Below are 20,770 nucleotides of genomic sequence, written 5' to 3' on the forward strand. Positions count from 1 at the left end.
AAGTATTTTGAAACTAGAAAGAGGTCATGGTTGTCCAGCATTTTCAATGTACTAAATGCCACTGAATTGTTCACTTTAAAATAGTTAATTTTATGTTATGTGAATTTCACCACAATAAAAACTGGTTTGCTATATAACCTTCATATTTGAAGTATAGCTGAGTTGGAAAAAAAAAATCCATGGTTCACACTTTGAGTTTTTTGATGAGTATTTCACTACTGCCCTGCTTTGTAAGTTGCTCTTGAGAAATCTAATGTCAACTATATTTTGTTTTCTTTATAAATGCCTTTTTTTTTTGGTTTGGAGAACCAGAGGGTATTTTTTCTTTAACTTTAATGCCTAGTTGTTTTATTAGGATATGTTTTAGAGTTGACAGTTTTGAAGCAATTTTCATACATGGTGGACACTTTCAATACGTAGAATCAGTTCTTCTATTCCAGGAAAGCTTACTTATGTTTGCCTAGCTATCATAGCTAATATTTTCTCATGGATTCTTTCTACCTCTTTATTTTCTTGGCTTCTTTCATTTCTGTCCACTATCTTCCTTAGTCTACTTTCAGTCATATTTATTTTTTCTTAAGTACATTATAATTTAGTCATTTCAAAGTTAATTTTTTTTTCTTTTTTTCCAATTTCCTTCCTAACATCATTTCCCATTGTAAGTTCCACTTTGCCTATGGTGAGTTTTTAAATTCCTGATCTGTTTTTTTCCCTATCTGCAATTGCTTTTTAAGTGATATTTAATTCATGTTGGAATACTGTGTAACATTTTCTTTTGAATCAGGGCTGGTTTTCTTTATTTCTTCTGTAGTTTTTCATCTACTGAAAAGGTTTTCTTAAATAAAAAAAAGTGAAATATAACAAATTCAGAAAAGTAAATAGCTGATAACCATGTTTCACTTTTTCCCTACCATCTTTATCCACCGTCAAGAAACTGACTTTGACACAACACTGTAAACTGACCGTACTTCAACAACAACAAAAAATTTATCATGTGTGTATCTTAATTCACCATCATTAAGATCTATCACGTGCTAGGGTTTCTCACAACACCACTTACCATAAATAATGTCATCCTTTTTGCCATCTGATTAGTGAGTAAACCAGTTTCAGAATCCCATCCTGATGTTCTGATTTCTAGGGCCATTCCTGGTATCTACTCTTAGATACCAGGGATTCCCTCACAGCGGGGTCTGAAACAAGAGCTTACATGCAGGTACTTTATTTGGGAAAAGATCCCAGAGAGAGGAGGGAGGGTCTGGGAGGAGCAAAATAGAAGGAAAAGCAGATGCAAAGTTGTATTAGCAAGTTGTTCATCTCTATGAGTGATGGGGCTTACTCTTGCTGGAACCCTATAGGATGCACCTCAGGGTTGTCCATCAGAGGGATGAAAAGGGGGAGTATTTATTTATTCACTGGCTCCTGACTCTTGCTGGTCAAGAGTTTTCCTGGGGAGTTAACTTCCTTGTTTGTGAATAAAAGATGGGGAAGGAGAATGTGAGGTAGGGCCCTAGAAGTGTTTTATACTATTTCTAATGGCTTCCTCTGCTTCAGTTAAGAAGTCAGCTCTCATCTTAGTATTGTTCTTGTCTCTGAATTTAAAAATTTTCTCTTTGTCTTTGGTTTTCAACAGTTTTTCTATGGCATGCTTTAAGTAATTTTCTTTGTTTTTCCAGCTTGGGCATGCAGCATTAATTCATTCTTATCACTGTGCCTTTTCTGTATTCTGGAAAATTCTTAGCCATATCTTTTGGAATATTGATTCTTATTCTCTTAGAACTTGGACTTCAATTATGCTTACAGGTCTACCTAGTTTTATGCACTTTGATTTATTGTGCTTTGCAGATTTTTTTTTTTTTTTTACAAATTGAAGCTTTGTGGCAACCCTATATTAAGTAAGCCCATCAATGCCATTTTTCCAACAGCATTGTCTCACTTCGTGTCTCTGTATCACATTTTGGTAATTCTCATAGTATTTCAGGCTTTTTCATTATTATTCTATTTGTTATGGTGATCTGTGATCAGTGATCTTTGGTGTTACTATTGCAGAGAGATGACTCACTGAAAGCTCAAATGATGGTTAGTATTTTTAAGTAGTAAAGTGTTTTAAATTAAGATATGTAAATTTTTTTAAGATAATGCTATCACACACTTAATAGACTACAGTATACTGTGAACATTAACTTTCATATGCACTGGGAAAAAAAATTCACGTGACTTGCTTTATTATGATGTTCGATTTACTGTGATGGTCCGGGACCAAACTTGCAATATCTCAGTGTGTATAACTTTCCACACAATCCCTAGTCTATTAACCACCCTGCCCTTTTTCCTTCAGTATTTTCCAGTTTTCCTTCCATGCATTTTAATGAGTATGTTCTTGATTTTTATATTTACAGTTCCCTAAGTCTCTCTTCATTTGTGTCTGATTTGTGGTTGGATAACCACATAATGTATTCTTAATTTCAGTTACTTTAATTTTCATTTATAAAACTTCCAGTTGGTTCTTTTTCAAATAATATCCAATTCTATGTCAAAATTCTCAAGATTGTCTTTTAACTCTACTAACATATTAAACATTTTTTTGATTATAGGTGATAATTCTATTTTCTGAATTACTTACAGGTGTTTCATCTGTCTGTTGTCTTAGTCTTTCAGTCATGTGGTTTTGTCTCCTTATGTGCATAGTTAATTTTATATGTGTACCAAACAGTGTACATAAAAAACACAGGAATAATTTGAGCCTGGGGGATTTACTGGGGCTCCCAGTCTTCAGTGGACCCTAAATTACAGTTTCTGTTCTTCAAAGCCCTATGAATCTGTCGGAAGATCTGTTCAGCTTCTGAGCCTCTTATCCATGCTTTCAGATTGGCAGCTGCATCTAGGAGAAAATCGGCCTTCAGGACTGACGCATCTTCCGGCTTTCCTGTTTCCAGATCTTGTTCCTGTAATTTCTTACAGCTGAGATAAAATTAGTTTTCCAAGTTGTTCTTAACAGGAAGGGTGGTCCAAACCATCAAATTCACCATTACTGGGGTAGAACTCCATCCTGCTGAAAAGTTTTCTCATTTTGTTTTCTTACAGAAAATGGATCCAGGATTCTCTTTTTAAATTAAAAGTTGTTTTAGATTTTCCTGGACGAGCCAGGGCAGGAAGTCACATGGGTGGGGCGGGGGTTTGGGTGGCTTATAAGGTTTGTTAGCTCAAGAGTGTCCTCCGTTGCTGCTTCAGTGAAGTGTAGTTTCTTTAATGAATAACTGTGTATTGATATTGACACCATTTAACGGTAGTACCTGGTTTCTCTGGGGCCCACAGTTTCAGCTGGTTCCTTGTTTCATTTCATTATTATGCCTCCAAGGGAGATCTCCTCCTTCCAAAATGCCCCTTTCTCTTCCGGAAGAGGTATCTTTCCAAGGCTGCTACCTCTGGTCCTCTGCATTTCCAAGCCTCTTCCTTTCCCTGTCCCAGTAGCCAATACTCTGATCCACCAGGCCTCAGACCCGTCCTTAGTACTTCCTCAATCTGGGACAATCTTAGTTGATATTATCTGTGTTGTGCCGCCACTAAAGTCCTGTCACAGGCTCCTCTCTTGCGCTTAAACCTTGCCTTGCTCCCTGCTCTGGTGTGGGCTCCGGAGCTGATGTCTGTTTTCCCCACTTACACGTAAAGTGAAGTTTGCAGAATTTTCTGTCTCCTAGTTATGCTGGAGGAGTGGGTTATTTCTTGTCCTGTTAGAACTCAGAATAATAATAACAACAGATATTTTTAACTTTTAGATAAAATTATTTTTTAGCTAGCCTTTTATCACTGATTTCTAATTTCATTGCATCGTGCTCACAGAAACACACCCATAAGATTTTGATTCTTTGGAAACTGAGACTTCCTTTGTGGTTGAGAACATGGTTAATTTTTTTGTTGAATGTTCTTCATGCATTCTGTATTCATTTCAGTTTAGTAATGATCTTAAGCAAATCTTCTAGACTTTCTCTTGTTTTTTGATCTATAACTCTCTAAGAATTAAATTCTATCTTTTCTTGTCCCTTGTTTTCCACCTTGGATTCTATGTAGTCTGATATTAAAATTACCACCCTCCCTTAACACTTACATATTCAATACATCTATTATTTTACTACTATTTTATAGCATGTCTTTCCTCTCTTGGTTAGAAAAGTCTTCCTAACCTCTAGGTTGTATGCAGTCTTTTAAGTTTTCTTCCAAAATTTCTCTTATTTTTCCCTGTTGTTAAAGACATGTGTAACTATGACAAAACACACTTACACCAAATACAGCTTGATTTTAATGACATATTTCCTTAACATTTCTTACAAACTCATAATGCTTCAGCTCCTTACCAGTGGTTCCTGAGAGCTCTGAGTTTCAGCCTCTGTTAGTTACTTCACCATAAAAAGGTACAAGAAGCACCAGACACAGAAATTATCTTGCTGTTTCCTTAGTTTCCTGATGGCTAAGAGTGCCCCTGTCATGTTACATTAAGAAAAGCCTTAACGCAAAGGAACATTTTGGGGAAGGCCACTGGAAATGTCAAAGATGCTGCTCTCTAAAGAAGTGGCCATAGCACCAAGAGGAGGGAAAAATGTGTGCTCTGATTAACTGAAAATGAGGAGGGGACAGACAGGTGGGAGGAGATGCTGCCGCTGAACACAGGTGTGAGGAGAACAGATGACAGAAACATAAAGATCAAGATGTAAATCTGATTTAAAAAGAAATCATGATGATGTTCAATGAAGGGAGATGTGATGCTGGGACGGGGATGAGAAAGGCAAACTCAATAAAGAGTGAGAAAGGGCAAAAAGCAGAGGAACAGCCCAAAGGCACCTACCAAAGAAAAGAGGGCATGTTCTGAGTCTGAGGGAACCAGATCTGACTTCAGAAAAACTGAAGGAGAAATGCGGCTGAAATGTATTAGTCAATGTTACACAGAAAAGGAAAGGGCAAGAACAAAAGGTGTAACGACACCAGGAACACGGGCCCAATTTTGCAGGAGGTCAGACTGCAAGGTGCAGTCCACTGGTGCTGCTTTGAAATGGAAGTGAGTGTTCTATCTTGCAAGATAAAAGAGGTTGGGATGAGGAGATGTTTTCTAATTCTATATTTCCAGTTTCTAAAACACTTGTTTCTATAGCTTTGATTTTTTTTTTTTAGCTTTCTGGCTGACCTGGGGGTTGTTTTTGTTCTGAACAAAGGGGATGTAAAGCTGCGTTTGCTCCCATTCATGGATCTAATTAGGCAGGTTGCCCAATCTGTAATAAATCATGGGTTTGGTTTTCCTTTGTTAAGGTAGTCACAGGCCTTCAGGCATGAGTGACTTATTAAAATGTCCTCTCATAGTTGGGGATGAATGACCATCCTGGTATTGTCAATCACGCAGTAATTTTATATCCCCAAAGCTCTCCCTTGGTTGTTCTGTGCTACCCAAAGACGGTATTTTATTCTCATATTTGCTCACAGACATGATGCACATTTTGCTGTCTAGAGCATAAGGAAATCATTCTAAATTCAGCAATAGTGCCAGTTTGACTAAAAAAACCCTTATTTTCCACATCCACAAAAATGTTAATCAGATTCTTGTTAGAACATGTGTAAGAAGTGGTTTTCATTGTCACAGCTCTTGATGCCAGATTACTAAAATAATTTATGTTTTGTTGTGGGAACATGGGTGCACACAGAACCTCCCCAATCACAAGACCACTTCTCAGCCCACACTTCTTCATAATACGTAGAAATTATTTGTGTTTTGTGGTAACGAGTGAATGGCAGGAACAGCAGAATTTCAATGTGGCTGTTCTTTATTTGATTAAATATATTCTCTATTTATTCTTAAAAAAACTAATTTAAGTTAAATGGCAATAAACCGTGATAATTTAGAAAACATGTTGAAACTGAGAGTGAAGAGAAATGTTCTCTACGTAAACCACACTGTAAACCATAAAACTTATTTTTGTCAACTGCTTCTCATGACAGTGGCTAGGAATTTGACATTTCTACTACAGTAGGCAAAAAAACATGTAAAATACACTCTCCCGCACACCACATCACATCTCTATTTATACTCCCAAACTAAAAGCATTACAACCCCGAAAGTGCTGAGTGTACTGTGTTCATTTACACCAAGAGTGGTAAGTTCACACAGGCTTTACCTAAAGCTGGTGTATCTGGGTGGCAGGGCCACTGTTGGCACCCCCTACCCTCAAGCCGTACTTAATGGCTCAGGCTTGGGTCACCAAGAGGAAACCACTGCTCTGTATCCTGAAAGGTACTGACCTTTTTAATGAACTCTGGTCAACACAAGACAGAAAAAAAAAACCTATTCTCAGACAGATTATGAAACCCATTTGAAGCATCCAATACCACTTACCCACTTCAGAATGTGTCAAGCAGCTATTTAACTTCTTATGAGGAGTTTTGTGAAAATTCATGTAGTTTGAAGCTCAGTATTTTAAAACTAGAAGAGGAATATTTAATAATCTGTTATGATACACATGAAAGTCACAGAAAGACGGCTAATTCTCCAATGTAATCTGAGGTACACATTCCACACAGTTGACTAGATCTCAGAAGTTTTCTAATAAAAACTTCCCCTTTCCACTTAAAGATCATAAGAAGTCAGCACAATCCGGTCTTCCCTGCAGAAAGGGTCTTTAGTTTGGGATGTAACGTTTTAAAACAATAATACAAACCTCTTGGGAGAATACCACAATAAATGTCTTAAAAACCACTCAGTTAATCCCAGGGTATAATCCGGCTGTTTTAAATTAGTGCAGGGAATATTATGGGCCTTAATGACACTGTAACTGCTTAAAGCCAAAGAAAGCTAGAAAGAGGGGCCAAAAAGATGAGCTCAGAGCCAGCTGAAGTGACAACAAACATGTGGCTGTTTACTAGGGTTGGAGAGGTTTAGTCCACAGATGTTTGTGGTCTCTAGAAGGTTCCAGAGGAATGAGTTGTTATGAAGATTCTCAGAGTTTGAAGAGAGCAAGATTCTTCTTGGAGATGGCAGGCCCCAGACAGGGAGGCCCAATCGTAGAGACAGAATTTATAGATTTCTGCGGTCAGATCATACTCTACTGGTCCCACAATGTACATCAACAAATTAATATTGTACGGATGTCATTTCAAAGCCTCCTAAAGACGAGAGTCATTATTGAAGCCATTAGAGCACAGATGGTTCAAACTATATGCAGATATTCATACTTGCATTTTTGCATTATGGCTGCTTTTTTTTTTTCTGTTGAACTGTAATGAATTGTCTCATAATCTATTCCATCTTCTTGCCATTAGCAGGCTTTGAATGTTCACAAATAGGAGCAAAGAACTCATTTTCCAGAGCTTTAATCACACAAAGAGGGAATGCCTAATTCTCTAAATGAAATGGTCTGTGATCACTGAAGCAGAGATTTAATATATCACGGCAAATTAGGTAGATTTTAATAAATTACTTATCTCCCTGAATACTTTACATATGCTTAAGAAGGAACATAGCCTGTTTGCAAACAGTGAAAACCCACAGCCTATAAAAATCCTTTGAAGAAAATGACAAATAAAAAAGTAAATTAAAAAATGAAATGCATTATATCCCAGACCTCTAGAGACAATTCCTTTGCAGCATTGATTCACAGCTCCATTAAAAATATCAATTAAATCCTTCAGTGAGATTGAGTAAAAGCTAGAAAATTAACTTTCTGAGCTGCTTTTCGAGGATCTGGTTATCCAGATACACCCTAGCATTGTACCAGCTTGATGCAAATTTTAAAAAAAGATAAAAAGATACTCCTTTCAGGTCTAACTAAGCATATCAGAATTTGAGCCACATTTTTAGTATTTTCTTTCTATGTCATAAGCTAAGTTTTCGAAGTGTGAATTTCATATACATCTATGTATCTATCTCTTTACCTACACACAGCCCTGGGTCCTATATTACCATCACAAACACATGAAAATCATACAAATAAGAACTGTAATGTTTAAGAAGAAAAACAAAAAAACTTGCAGTAATTTAATAAGTTGGTGCCAAGTCTCATTCTTTATATTTAATTGATAGAAATGGCATGCATCAAAGAAAATGCATACTGAGCTTTAATGTGCATAAAGTGGATATTAGCATTTTAAAGAGGAAGATTAACACATTAATCCAAGTAATTTTCATATATTGCTTCTAATAAAATCTTCACAGTATAAAACTCTTAATGAGGCTAATCATAGGCGTTCCATTTAGTGGGACAATTAGGGATAACATAAAAGTATTTCTTTTTCATAGGTTTTCTAAGATTAATGCTTTTTGCTTATTAAAAATAAAAATGGGAATTGCATTTCAGTTCTTCATAAGAAAATGTTGAAAATGCAAATAGACTTTCTCATGCTATCGTGTAGATATAAATTATTGAGAAGGTGTTGCCCACTGTGGAGAACTTAAGTCCTGAGGGGTGGCAGTCATGGGAAGGAGGGAATAGAAAAATAAACAAATGAAAAAGTATACAAAACTTGAACACTTTAAACCCAGGCCTCCTCCTTTCCCCCAGCCTCCCATGAATTATAGATTATATACACCAGAGTAATTACAGAGATCTCATCTAAGTGCTTTCATGTATGTGAGCATTTACTCAGGAGTAGGAGATGCCTCTGGAGCGGTTTCTTTCAAGCCTCCAAGTCATCTCTGTATTGCTCGTAGACAGACCGTAGGGCATGGAGTGCTTCCACTGTTACCCTGAGCTTGCCAATACTTCCACCATCTGCTCGTGTGTCAAAAACTAGGGAGAAAATAGCGGAAAAGTGTTAGTATCACTCAACAGATTTTTCTTCAGATAGGCTAGCTGACACAGTAGTTGAAAAGATGAAAACAGCTCTCTAAAAGTCCAAAATTTACTGGCAGCTTAGACATCTAAAAATTAAGCTTGTCTTGTGTGTATGAAGATATGCATTTTAGATGTATTGCATGTATACATACACATTGCTTGTGGAGTTAAACTAAAGATTTAATTCTGACATTTACCTAGTGGAAAGGATATAGGATAATGATTCCCACACAGAATCAGAATTTCTTAGTAAGAAATAAAAGATCTAAAAAGGATCAATATCTGACAACGAAGAATTTGTTCTAACATACAGTGTTAGTAACAGATATCAGAATGGCAACCCACAGTAAAGAAGCTACATAATCATAACTTGCAATGTTATTTATCTTTCTAAGGAAAGCATTCCATTTAAAATAGATTATGTGTGAGATTAGAAATACTTAAAATGGCAGAGCCTGAATCTTAAGGTCTATGGACTGGATTTGAGGGTCGATGAACTGATGCTGTAGGAAGGCAGATATAAAATTCTGAGTGTCTGTGCATTTTTCTGGGAAAGGGACACAGCTTTCAGTGATAATTCTCTGAGCTCAGTGGTGGGGGCCAAAGGGGATGCTGATTCAGTACTTGTGACCCCATCGCTCTGTGGACGGTGATACTAGTAACTCAAGGCCAGAATTTTGGACTTTGTAAGTTTGATGGCACTTACATAGTTTCCTGTTTACTTTCCTTGTGGTTTTACTTGAACTTTCACTATGTGTGTGTGTTTAATTCCAAGAAAATCTGTAAAGAAATCTTCAACTAAAACTTAGTATACAAAGACTTAAGGTGGAGAAATGAGCAGGCAGGGAGATTGCAGGGGCACAAGGGGTCCCCAGATCATGCCCGAGTCTTCCCCTCTTCTTTGGGACTTCTCACTTCCATGCCTGGCATGGAGCAAAGCATTAAAAACCTGCCCTGATCAGTGTTTAATTTTCTGACTCTTTCCCAGCTCAAGGCCACAAGAGCTGTTTGTATCAGATCAGTATGCTCATATGTGGTCTTGCAGAATGAGGAGATGGGTTGATTGTGAAACAGAATGGATTGGAGAAAAGATTAACAATGAAAAGCACAGATAATTTTGGTCATTTTTGTCAGGCTTTCTTGGTTCCGGGTGTCTTTAATGGATTTAGGTTGGTATTTTAATCCTTTTATCTTTTTCTTCTGTGCCTGCTAAACAAAGTTGTGATTTGTATAGTTTATAACATTTCCTAGAATAGGTTTCTAATTTGGTTACCTGGGCTGATTTGGTTAATCACTTGGCTTGATCCTGACTTTCGAGCACCTGACACATACCCAGGACAAGCAGCTTGACATACGAACCCCAGCTGAACTGTGGTGTAAGCAGAGTGCCTGGCACTTAAGAGGTGCTCAATTAAGTGCTTGTTTAATGCACGAATAAATGAGTGAACAGACTCTGTACATGTTCCCAATGGTGGCCCTGCTACCTTAACAGATGAGACAAGGATTCAGCCTCATTCCTCCATTTACTATGTATAGCCCAGGCCATGCCTGATTATGATTAAAGAAAAGTCTTGGTTTCATAAAGCATGATTCCTTCAGCATGTTCTAAATTTGTGACACAAGGATAAAGGGTAGAAATAAGGCCTCGTGGGGACTCCACCTGGTGAGCTGAAAATCTAGGAGAGCATCTCTTGTCAAGAATTCCTAACTCCTGCCTGAATCCTGATGGGAAACAAGTGATCAAAAAGACTCAGGGTTATTTGCAGTGACTGTGTCACTGAACTGCAACACTGAATCAGAGAGAAACCTTGCAAAAGACATGACAATGATCACCCAGAGTAACATGCCTTAGCTGAAATAAGGCTTGACCGCATGAGCCTTCCATAAACAACATTAAAAAAAATCCAATAGCCAAAAATCCAATTTTTATCACACCATCCCCCAATACTAACAAAATGGAAATTTTTTTTGTGAAATGCAAGTAATTATTTTTAAATTTCTGTTGATTCAAAGGAAGGCAGAAGGAGAGGGTAAGGAGGGTGGGGGAATGCAGGGAGGGGATTCCAGCTTCAACAAAAGAGTCAGCTTGAGCTGCAAAGGATCCCACTAATGTGTGACTCAACGTCTTTGCAGCCTGCAAAAAGAAGGTTTTAATAAAGAACTTTGATTTCAGCAGTTGCTGGTTGTACAGATTGAGCAATACTTCCACTCGTACCGTCAATATTTTGCTCGATGATGTCTCTCCCTTCCTGAAACAAGTCAGCGAGGTCAACGTCAGTGATGCCGATGTCCTCGCACTCCAGATCCTGCTCATCCTCCGGAGGGTCACTGACCACAGTGAAGCGAACACTGAGGAGGGAGGGGACAGAGAACATCACTGCAAAGGGAGAAAAAAATCACCGCGAAACAAAACTCCCATCATGGGCTTTTATCACTAACTGTTAAATCTCGAAGTTTCCAATTATTCCAATAGAAAGAAAATTATATTAGGTGAGATAAGTTATTACATGAACTGTTAGAATTATTATAGTGCACCCAGCCTTCACATGAACACTAATCCACTTTTCTAAGCCCTGATGGGCATTTACCTCTAGAATCTGAGAAAATTACTAGGCGAAGAGAAGAACCAGATGTCCACTCTATTATACACTATCTGATCATATTTTGACACGTCTACTTTTAAGGCTAAAAGGATCAAGTGAATAAAGACCCTGGAGGTTAGGGCAGTATTTCAAATAGAAATGCAAGCTTTTCTATAGAAATGCACAACTTTGGAATTGCTACTAAGCAATTCAAACAACTGTGTTCTATATATTCTGAATTATGTCAGATAAATGTTGTAGCTCTGCCCAACAGCTATATGAAATGTTTGTATTACTTCAGCAATCTTTTAACCTACAATCATAACATCCAAGTTTTATTTTACTTTTAGACATATAATTATAGGGTTCTGATGGAACTGATTTGAATTAGTGGCTTGTGCTGAGGCCAAACACACTTGGACTGACCAAATGACAGAAATTTACAGTTAAGAACTCTTTTGATATGTCTTGGCAGCACAGCTTAAACCATGAATGCTTGTAAACTACCATTTTAACCATTTTCAAAAGGTATCCATTCCAAATCAGAAACAAAACAAGAAATCTTGTTTTTTTAGATAACATTCTTAGATAAAAATCTAAGTCTCTGAGACATCATGCCTTGAACAATATGCACAAATAAAATTCTTTCCAAATGCTTACAGGTAAACATGACAATATTTTTAAATAATTAGCTAAAAATAAGTATTCAACATTTCATTCCTTTACTAAGTCCTGTTTTTAGCTAGCAATACATTTTGATTAGAAAATAGAAATCCTTTAAGTTGAAACCAAAGGTAGTATCTAGTCACACAATAATTACATAATTGTGAAGAGTGCAGATCCTGGTCTGCAAGTGGATAAGATGGATATTTTATACGACGCATAAAACAGAGGGATTAAGATGGAGTGGTTAAGGGCATCCATTCTGGGTTCAAATTTCTGCTTTCCGACTTATTAGCTGTGTAACCTTGTACAAGTTACTTAACCTCTCTGATCTCAGTTTCCTTATATGTAGACTAAGAATAATTATACCTATCTCGTAGGGCTCTTGTGAGGATCAAATGAGATGATACATGTAAACAGTGCCTGGAACATAGTAAGCACTGAGTAAATGTTTGCTCTTTTATTATTACTGTTTTTAATCTAGATAGAGCTCCTTAAGCTTCTACATTTCTAAGGGGAGAGAAAAAGAAGGCATGGGAAAGGCTTGCTTCAATTGAAAACTGAGACACTCAAATTATACAAGGACTATATCACTCAAATAAGAACAATGATGAAAGAAATTGTCTTAAAATGAATATGTTTAGATGAGCAGGAATTAGAAGTGATATTTGATGCACATTTTATACTCACAAGACTTACAGAAAAGACAGAAGGTTTCAGATTGTAATGTTAAGTGTTATCCTTATATAATGTCTCATATCTAAGGATCATATTTATATCACTTTACAAATGCAGACTATTGCCTGCACTGAATATGTGGGAACTAAGACAAAAAGGAAAAAAAAAAGCCCTTCTAAGTGCCAGAGAAAGCGCTAAAAACAAAAAATGCAATATTCTGGCTTTAAATTCTATAAAGAGCAAAATGAGATGTCAAATATAAAATTAAGAAATTAAAGTTAAGCAGAAAAGGGAGGAAGACATACTAAAATAATTTAAAAACTATAGCTTGGCTTAAGCTAAACTGTATGTACACATACATGGAAACACAGACACACCTTACCTTATCTTGAACAAAGAGGTGAAACCTTGCTTTATGTGCTGAAGAGGCTGACAGTCTAGTCTGAGGACCTGGATATACACACAGGTGGATGCCAAGGACCCAAGGGAGTTCCAAACAGGAAGTCCCACATGGGCTGCTCCTGCCTCCTCTTCCCTTCTCTCCCTCCTGCAAATGTCCCTTGCCAGGTCCTAAAAACACACCTCTATCTTCCTTCATGTCTGGAATTCCCTCTGCCTGGAACCATCTTCCTTGGGCTGCTCACGACTTGACTGGGTCCCCTCATTCTTCACTAACCAGCTTAAATGTCACCTCCTTGGGTTTTCCTGCACTGTTCTTTTCTATTTTAGCAGCTCGTTCAGCTTTTTCTTAGTACTTATGGTAACATGGAATTGGTTTCTTGGTTTACTTGTTGACCATCCTGCTCAGTGGGATGTAAACTCCATGAGAGAAGAGACTTCCCCTTGCTCACCATTTTAGCTCCTGATACGTACGTAGGGATCATAAATATTTGTTGGATTACTATGTGAACTGCAGCACTGAAGTCCTAATTGAAGGCTGGCTCATTTGGGGAAGGTTTACTGCCGAAGGCAGGCCTTGGGCTGGGTCTCAAGATTTAGACCTCAAACGTCACTTGCTGTAGTTTAGGAAATCACAAGGCACTAAAACTCCTTAGCTCATTTAACATTTTTGACTCTTGCCTCATTCTGGAACACTTCATTTTTATATGAAACAGGACAGAAGAGTCTAAGGGTCACCTCTGGGTCTTACGTGTTGGAATGCTGATGGTTCTCTTGGATCTGCACAACAGAACACGGTTAAAGAAACAAAAAAGGAACCTTAAGTCGGTGTCAAAACTGTGACGTCCAATAAATACTTTTCAAATTCCCATTTCAGTGTGTTGCCTCCCCTTTAAGGAGACACTTGTATATTTGCAGATTCAGCCTGGGTCAGAATGCAAAGGTACTGTATGTAATTCATGATATAATATACATAATTTTATGCAAGTCAGGGAAGATTTCTCAGACTTCTCTAACTGTGGCTCTATAAGTTATCACCAATATTCAACAGGGCTGCTGTCTGAGAAAATTAATTCTTATAAACTAGCAGGTACTTTAAGTAATGTGACCTCAGAGTATTTTAAAAAGGTAAGAACATTCACTGGAGTAACAACTGCCTTTTGGCCATGGAAAAATGTAAATGTAAACTCTCTCTCTCTCTTTTTTTTTCCTTAAGAAAGAGATACTTTTGAGGGAGAGAAGTGGGACAGGGCATTCTCTCCTGTGACAGCCCCGTCCCTCCCGCGGCGGTCAGAGGAGCGCGCAGCCGGCACTCCAAGCCCTCCCTCGGCTGCCATCATCCCTGTGTCAGTCACTCTGCACCTGCACTACCTCTCTCAGTTTTTCTCCTAAATGACAAGAACATCTGTGTCTCTGTGGAGCGTTGAGAGATTTTTTTAGGGAAACAACGATGGGAGAGTGGCAGTCATGACAGTTATTGTGGACTTTTTTATTTTTTATTTTTAAGACTCAGTCCTGGCCAGTGATGACCCAACTTGTTAACCGCAGAGAGCAGACGACATGGCCAGTGCTGTTTAAACTAGTGACCTAGGATACCCCTTGAAAGAAACTGAAGTATACAAAGTAAGCAAGTAAAACTTGAGTGATTATCTACTGTCCTGGGAAAAACAGAACCTGAGGGTAATTAACAGGGTTTTCTCATTCTTTCTTCAGAATTAAGATCCAAAGAAATAACACATGTATTTCAAGGAACCAATGAAAAAGCTACTATCAGATCCTAGGAGCTAAGAATTCCAGTCTCCTTTCATGAAACAGAAGATTAGTTGCTAACTGGAAGCTCTTTTGAAAAATATCATGTCTTTTTCATTCACTTCATGATCTCTAGGAAAGAGAAAAATTTGAGTCTTTCTCAGATGGCAAGGTAAGCTCCATTTTTGAGGCAGTAAGACGTTGTTATCCATGGGCCATAAAGGCAAGGAGAAGAGGACAACGGAGAGATAAAGGGTCCACCCAGGCCAAGGGGGACGAGCCAGCAAAGGGGCGCTGGCGAAGCCCAGCTCAGGGGTTAACAGGCAACACTTAGATAACACCTCCGCCTGCACAAATGGGAGCTCACTCAAAAGCACAAACTTACTAAGATCAGGTTTTCTTCCCTCTCAAAAGGGTATAATTTCTCTACTGACCCAAATTGCAAAATGTCCTCTTCAAATTTGCCCCAAAAAGCATAAAAAAAAAACCAAACAGGAAATGATGAATTATTAAACAGTGACAGTAAGGTAAAAATTAGTCTGAAAGGCTGATGAGCTATTACAAATAATAATATTAATATTACTACTACTTACAATGACCGCAATGAGTACTCACTGTGCACTTACTATGTGTCAGATGCTATTCTATTCATCTTACATGTATCATATCATTTAATGCTCACAACAACCCCATATGGTATTATTATCTCCATTTTACAGATGCAGAAAGTGAGGCACAGGGTGGCTGTCTGAAGTCAGACAGCTAGTAAGTGATGGAATGAGAATTTATACTCCAGCCATCGAGTCCAGAGTACATCTTCCTTGCAACCACTGTTATGCGCTTTACAGTTAGAATTGAACGTCAATGGGATACTCCATATACTACAATATACAGTCTTTTGGTTTGCGAAGCACTATAGGATCTTTACAGTTACTGTGTATGAGAGGCAAGGAGGAAAGAGACCCAGAGATCACATACTCATGCAAGAACATAGAGTGAACTGGAGAAGTCGGGTGTTCCGCTTCCTCATCTTGTAACTTTTTTCACCACGCCATGCTACGGAGATCGGCTTTATATAAACCATCAGGTAATTCAGAACACTTAAATGTACCTTCTATTGGGCATCTCTTGTTTTAGTAGTATCGCTTTTAAGATGTCTCTCTTTGCTTGGTTGTTTTCTTTATCCACATAGATCACTAAACCAAAAAAAAAAAAAAAAAAATCCACAAAAAGAAGCCACTCAGGAATAGGCTACATTTAGTACCATTCTGTATTTGTATAAATACCTATTTTTAGAGACGCAAGTCATGCCACCTCACTTGTACGCCTGGGAAAAGAGCGCAGCGCTGGAAACCAGAATCAAATCTGAATAGTCATGTGATCTAATGTCATGTCACTGGCAGGTTTATGTGCACACTGTCAGAAAAGATACAAGCAACATCTAAGAGTGCCACATCGCTGTCACTGCCTGTTAATGGCAGTGGCAGTCATGACAGTAAAAGCCAGCGGTCTTTATTGCTTTGTATTTGAGGGATTTACTGCATTTTCTCTCACCCAAGAAGCAAGTGATAATGATAATGTATGGCAGAGAGCTTGTCCTTCCTGACAGCCCCGGTAATTTAATCCTTCTCTCCTGCCACAACATGCAATAAAAGAGGCATCCTAGTGCACTGGGCTGAGGCAATCCACAGGCTGACATTTGCTGGTGTTTGGGTGGTGGGTACGGGAGAGAAATGTGGAGGAAGGGAGAGAGAGGCTTTTCAGGGTGTGAAGTCTGTCTTTGGTTTTTAAAGCTACACGTTGGCAAGCAGGAATGTGGCTAGACTTTACTTAGCTGAAATACAAGATTAGATAACTGATCTAAAGTCCCACCAGGAAGGTGGTGAACACCTGAAACTGTAAATAAGTGTCTGCACTTTGGGAAAATGGCATCTCAGAGTGCAAACACTCCAATTTTCATCCTGGTTATTTTTTCTCAGCTCGGCAGCCTTTCAGCCATGCCTTAGCTTCTGAAGACACTTCTTTTTCAGATGTCATTTTGGAGTTGAAGCCTCTCCTTTGACCAGATCTCAATTTAGAGATTATCCCTGATTAAAAAAGTATACAAAGGGTGAAAGATACCATGACAATTCTAAAGCCAGACTCCTCTGGGAACAAACATTTTCTACTGAGAATGCTTCCCTGGAAAATGAGTTCAATCTCAAATTACGATGCTATGAACTCATTTAATTGTTGGCTCAGTTGAGCAAATATTAACTGAAGGCCAAAAAGGCACATGCCAGGCACCAAATTAGGCATACATGGTAAGAGACACAAAGCTCTGTAGGAGTGGACTTGTGGTTTAAAAAAAGGAAGAACCAAGGTCAAACAGCAACTCTAAGCTTACTGCTCCTTGGACAATACCATATTAGTAAATGTGACCAATTATATAGATTACTGAAATTCATAGGAATCAAAAAAGACAGAGTTCTTGTAAATTTTGTAAAAATAGTGTTTTACTTATCAGTGCTAAAAAGTCATGCTTTTCCACCAATGCTGAGAGATGGGACCTCATTTTGGCTACCAGTATGCCACGCTAAATTTGAAAAATTTTTTCCCAAATGGAAATTTTTTGTTTTTGCTGTTAATCACTGATTAAAGATACTATAGATCATATCCTTTTTGACTTTGGAGTTCTACAGCTTTTAAGCCATAGTGGTCTACATTCTCTTTGCGATAATTTTTTGATAATTCTTCCCAGTTTTATTGAGATATAACTGACATATAACATTGTGTAAGTATTAGGTGTACAACATAGTGATTTGATGTACGTATGTACTGCAAAATGTTTATCACAGCAAGTTAACATCACCTCACATGGTTTTAATTTTTTTCTTTATTCTCTTAGCAGCTTTCAAATATACAATACAGTGTTAACACTGCTTGAAAACAAGGGTAAACTCAGTGATTTGAAAAAAAAAAAGACAATTCAAAGTCTAACATCCAGATAGTCTTTCAATTAAATGAGACCAGTTCTGATGAATCTCAATAGCTTGGACATTTTTTTTTAATGTGGTAAAATATACTTAACATAAAATTTACCATTTTAATAATTTTTAAACATAAAGTTCAGTGGCATTAAGTACATTCACACAGTTTTGCAACCATCTTCGCTATCCATCTCCAGAATTTTATCATTATCTCTAACTGAAAGTGTAGTTTGAGATTAACAAATCTACATTACTATATATAAAGTAGATAAATAGCAAAGACCTACTGTATAGCAGAAGGAACTTTTTAAATATCTTATAATAAATCATAATGGAAAAGTATATGAAAAAGAATATATATATGTACAACTGAATCACTTTGCTGTACACCAGAAACTAACACAACACTGTAAATCAAATATACTTCAATAAAAAACAACAAATAAATAAAATAAAGCTAAATTTGAAAAAAAAAAAAAACCTTATCAAAAAAACTCAAGCTACTTACCAATGAATTTGGTTCTCCAAAAGTGTACCGAGTTAGAACGACAGCTCTCCTGCTTGCACAAACAAGGCCTAGAGTGGGCATCTCAGTGTAGCCTAATGGTTGCTGGTCTTTAATGTGCATCAGAATCCCTGGAGGGCTTGTTAAAATGCAGGTTACTGAGCTCACCTTCAATTTCTAATTCAGTAGGTCTGAGGTAGGGCCTGCGAATTTGCATTTCTAACATCTTCCCAGCTGCTGATCTGTTGGTCAGGATACCACTGAGAACATGTTTAGTCCAACATTCCTTTGCCTGATTTTTGAATAAGATCAGGAACTAGTGAACATTTTTGTGTTAATCATGTGGGAGATAGGGCCACTCTGGCCACCTATAATGAGGTCATGATCCTAAGGACATCCACTTGGTGTTCTGAAATCAGATCGTTAAAAATAAATCTACACTTTAATCAAAACTTCAAATATACCCTTTAAAAAGTAATTCTGGTGATTATGAAAAGTATCAGAACTCTCCAGAAGTCAACCTATTTAGCTTTCATTCTTGTTGGAAATCACATTTGTTTAGGACTTGCCAGATTTTGACATAATATACTGAAAGTTTATGTCTCAAAAAAGATACAGACCAGAGTCCAAATACTTGAATTGATCTCGAATTGCCTACCATTAAAAACATATCCCTCACTTCTGCAGGCTGGAGAAACCCTTATATTCTTTATCAATGTCATTTGGCAGAAGTGAGAAATGCAGATGGTTTAATTATATAAAGGGTTGATAGCCTTGAATCTCAGATAACTGTTGTGTTAAAGTGTTATCATCCCCCCAGTCCTTATGTTTGCCACGTTTTTCCTCCCATTAGTAACAAAATCTAAAGCTCTGCATCCTTTTCATCTCCTGAATTAAACTTTGATCCGAAAGATAGACTCTTTAATGCTCAGAGTTAGTAAAGGCTTAGATCTGTATAGGTTTCATAAAAACTTTGGGCGATTTCATTAATCTTTTTTCTTCCCACTGTCAATTCCCTAGAAGATTTTATTCAGCTCAAACAACATTCTTTAGACCTACCATTAATCTTATTTTTCCCCCAAACTATTTTCTTGCTTTCTCAGCATTCTCCGAGCAAAATTTTCAAGCCCAATAAAATACAAATGTTTTGTTCTTGCTACCAATGTCTAGAAGTAAATTTAACTTTGTTTTTTTCAGTGTTAGTAGTCCTAAGAAGGTATATATTTTGTGTAGGTGAAACTGATATTAACACTTCTTAATAAAGACTGAATTAAGCAATGAAAAATCCTGGGGATCACTAGTCTAGATCTCTCATTTTATGTACCTCATTTAGGCCTCAGCATTGAAATCCCTTTTGAATAGGTTCAAGTCATATTCAGGGTAAAAATCATTGTGAGGTTCAGTCAACCTCTCAACTGGAATGGTGTTCAAATAGGAGACAGCACTAATCGTCCTTTAAATTTTGTGTGAACTGAAAAGTCAGTTTGGAAATAAAGTTAACTTTCATTAACATGTAATAAGATTTGGAAGATGTAAGGCTACACTATATTGACCTTTTATATCAAGTAACAAGTGCATAGTAAATCATTACACTAATTAGATGAGATAGTTACTTATCAACTAAAGATTCAAGGAGATTCCCCTGCAATGAAGGAGATGCAAACATAATAATTTTAAAATAAACATTTTCAATATGTCCTACTTAAGTGAAAAATACCAGGTTAATATGAATTATTTTTCAAATTTGCTGATGACTTAGGACTTCACTTTTTCAGATGCAGTAGATATAAAACAGCAGTATTTTGCTTCGAAGCACAAAGTACATTCCTCTCCCTTCCCACCAGATAAATATCCTTAAAATCCTTTTCAATTAACCTTGAAAATTCTACATAGTTAAGTCTCAATATGTAGAAAAAGAAACTTCAGAAGGATATAGTAAATACTTCCAATGAATTCAATTCTAATAGGTTATTGGTTTTCTTGTTGCTGTCAAATGACTAATTCAATCAGAAACATAAACAACTCTTAAAATACCAATTAAATAGTAGGGTATCTTGCAGTAAAAGGAAAAAAAGTTAAAAATAAAAAAACCCAAATCAATGCCAACCAACCAGCAAAAAGCCTCCAAAAGACCTAGGTCATTATGTGAGAATGTACAAAATTCAGGATGCTTCAGCATGTATCACAGGTTTCATCCAAAGTATGATGTGCGTTGCTCCTTAAGCAAATGGAAACATCTGTTCTGCTGCATGGCCAAGTTCTCAATGCGCAACCAATTTCTAAAAGACAACTTTGTTGTCAGTTCAACCAAACATTCTACTGCTGACCTTCACAGCAAATAAAACAAAAGCCAGAAGAGCTTGCCTCTTTTCTTGGGGTATCTTCATTAAAATTAGTTGACTAAATATTTCTTTC

At 37.2% G+C, this 20,770-nt stretch overlaps 1 protein-coding gene across 2 annotated transcripts in view; it reads right to left on the bottom strand.

The window, feature by feature from the left end:
* Positions 1 to 1,823: 1,823 nt before the first annotated feature.
* The window catches only part of RPGRIP1L (RPGRIP1 like), a 93,865-nt gene continuing 74,918 nt past the window's right edge, over positions 1,824 to 20,770 (bottom strand). For both annotated transcript variants that reach the window (XM_032486326.1, XM_006185975.3), the window contains exons 24-26: positions 15,993 to 16,077; positions 11,026 to 11,159; positions 1,824 to 8,765 (exon numbers count right to left, since the gene is read on the bottom strand). In XM_032486326.1, the coding sequence (XP_032342217.1) occupies positions 8,653 to 8,765; positions 11,026 to 11,159; positions 15,993 to 16,077 (332 nt within the window). In that variant the 3' untranslated portion in view covers positions 1,824 to 8,652. The remainder of the gene's footprint in view (positions 8,766 to 11,025; positions 11,160 to 15,992; positions 16,078 to 20,770) is intronic.

This window comes from Camelus ferus, chromosome 9 (assembly GCF_009834535.1).
Source record: "Camelus ferus isolate YT-003-E chromosome 9, BCGSAC_Cfer_1.0, whole genome shotgun sequence".
NCBI lineage: Eukaryota > Metazoa > Chordata > Mammalia > Artiodactyla > Camelidae > Camelus > Camelus ferus.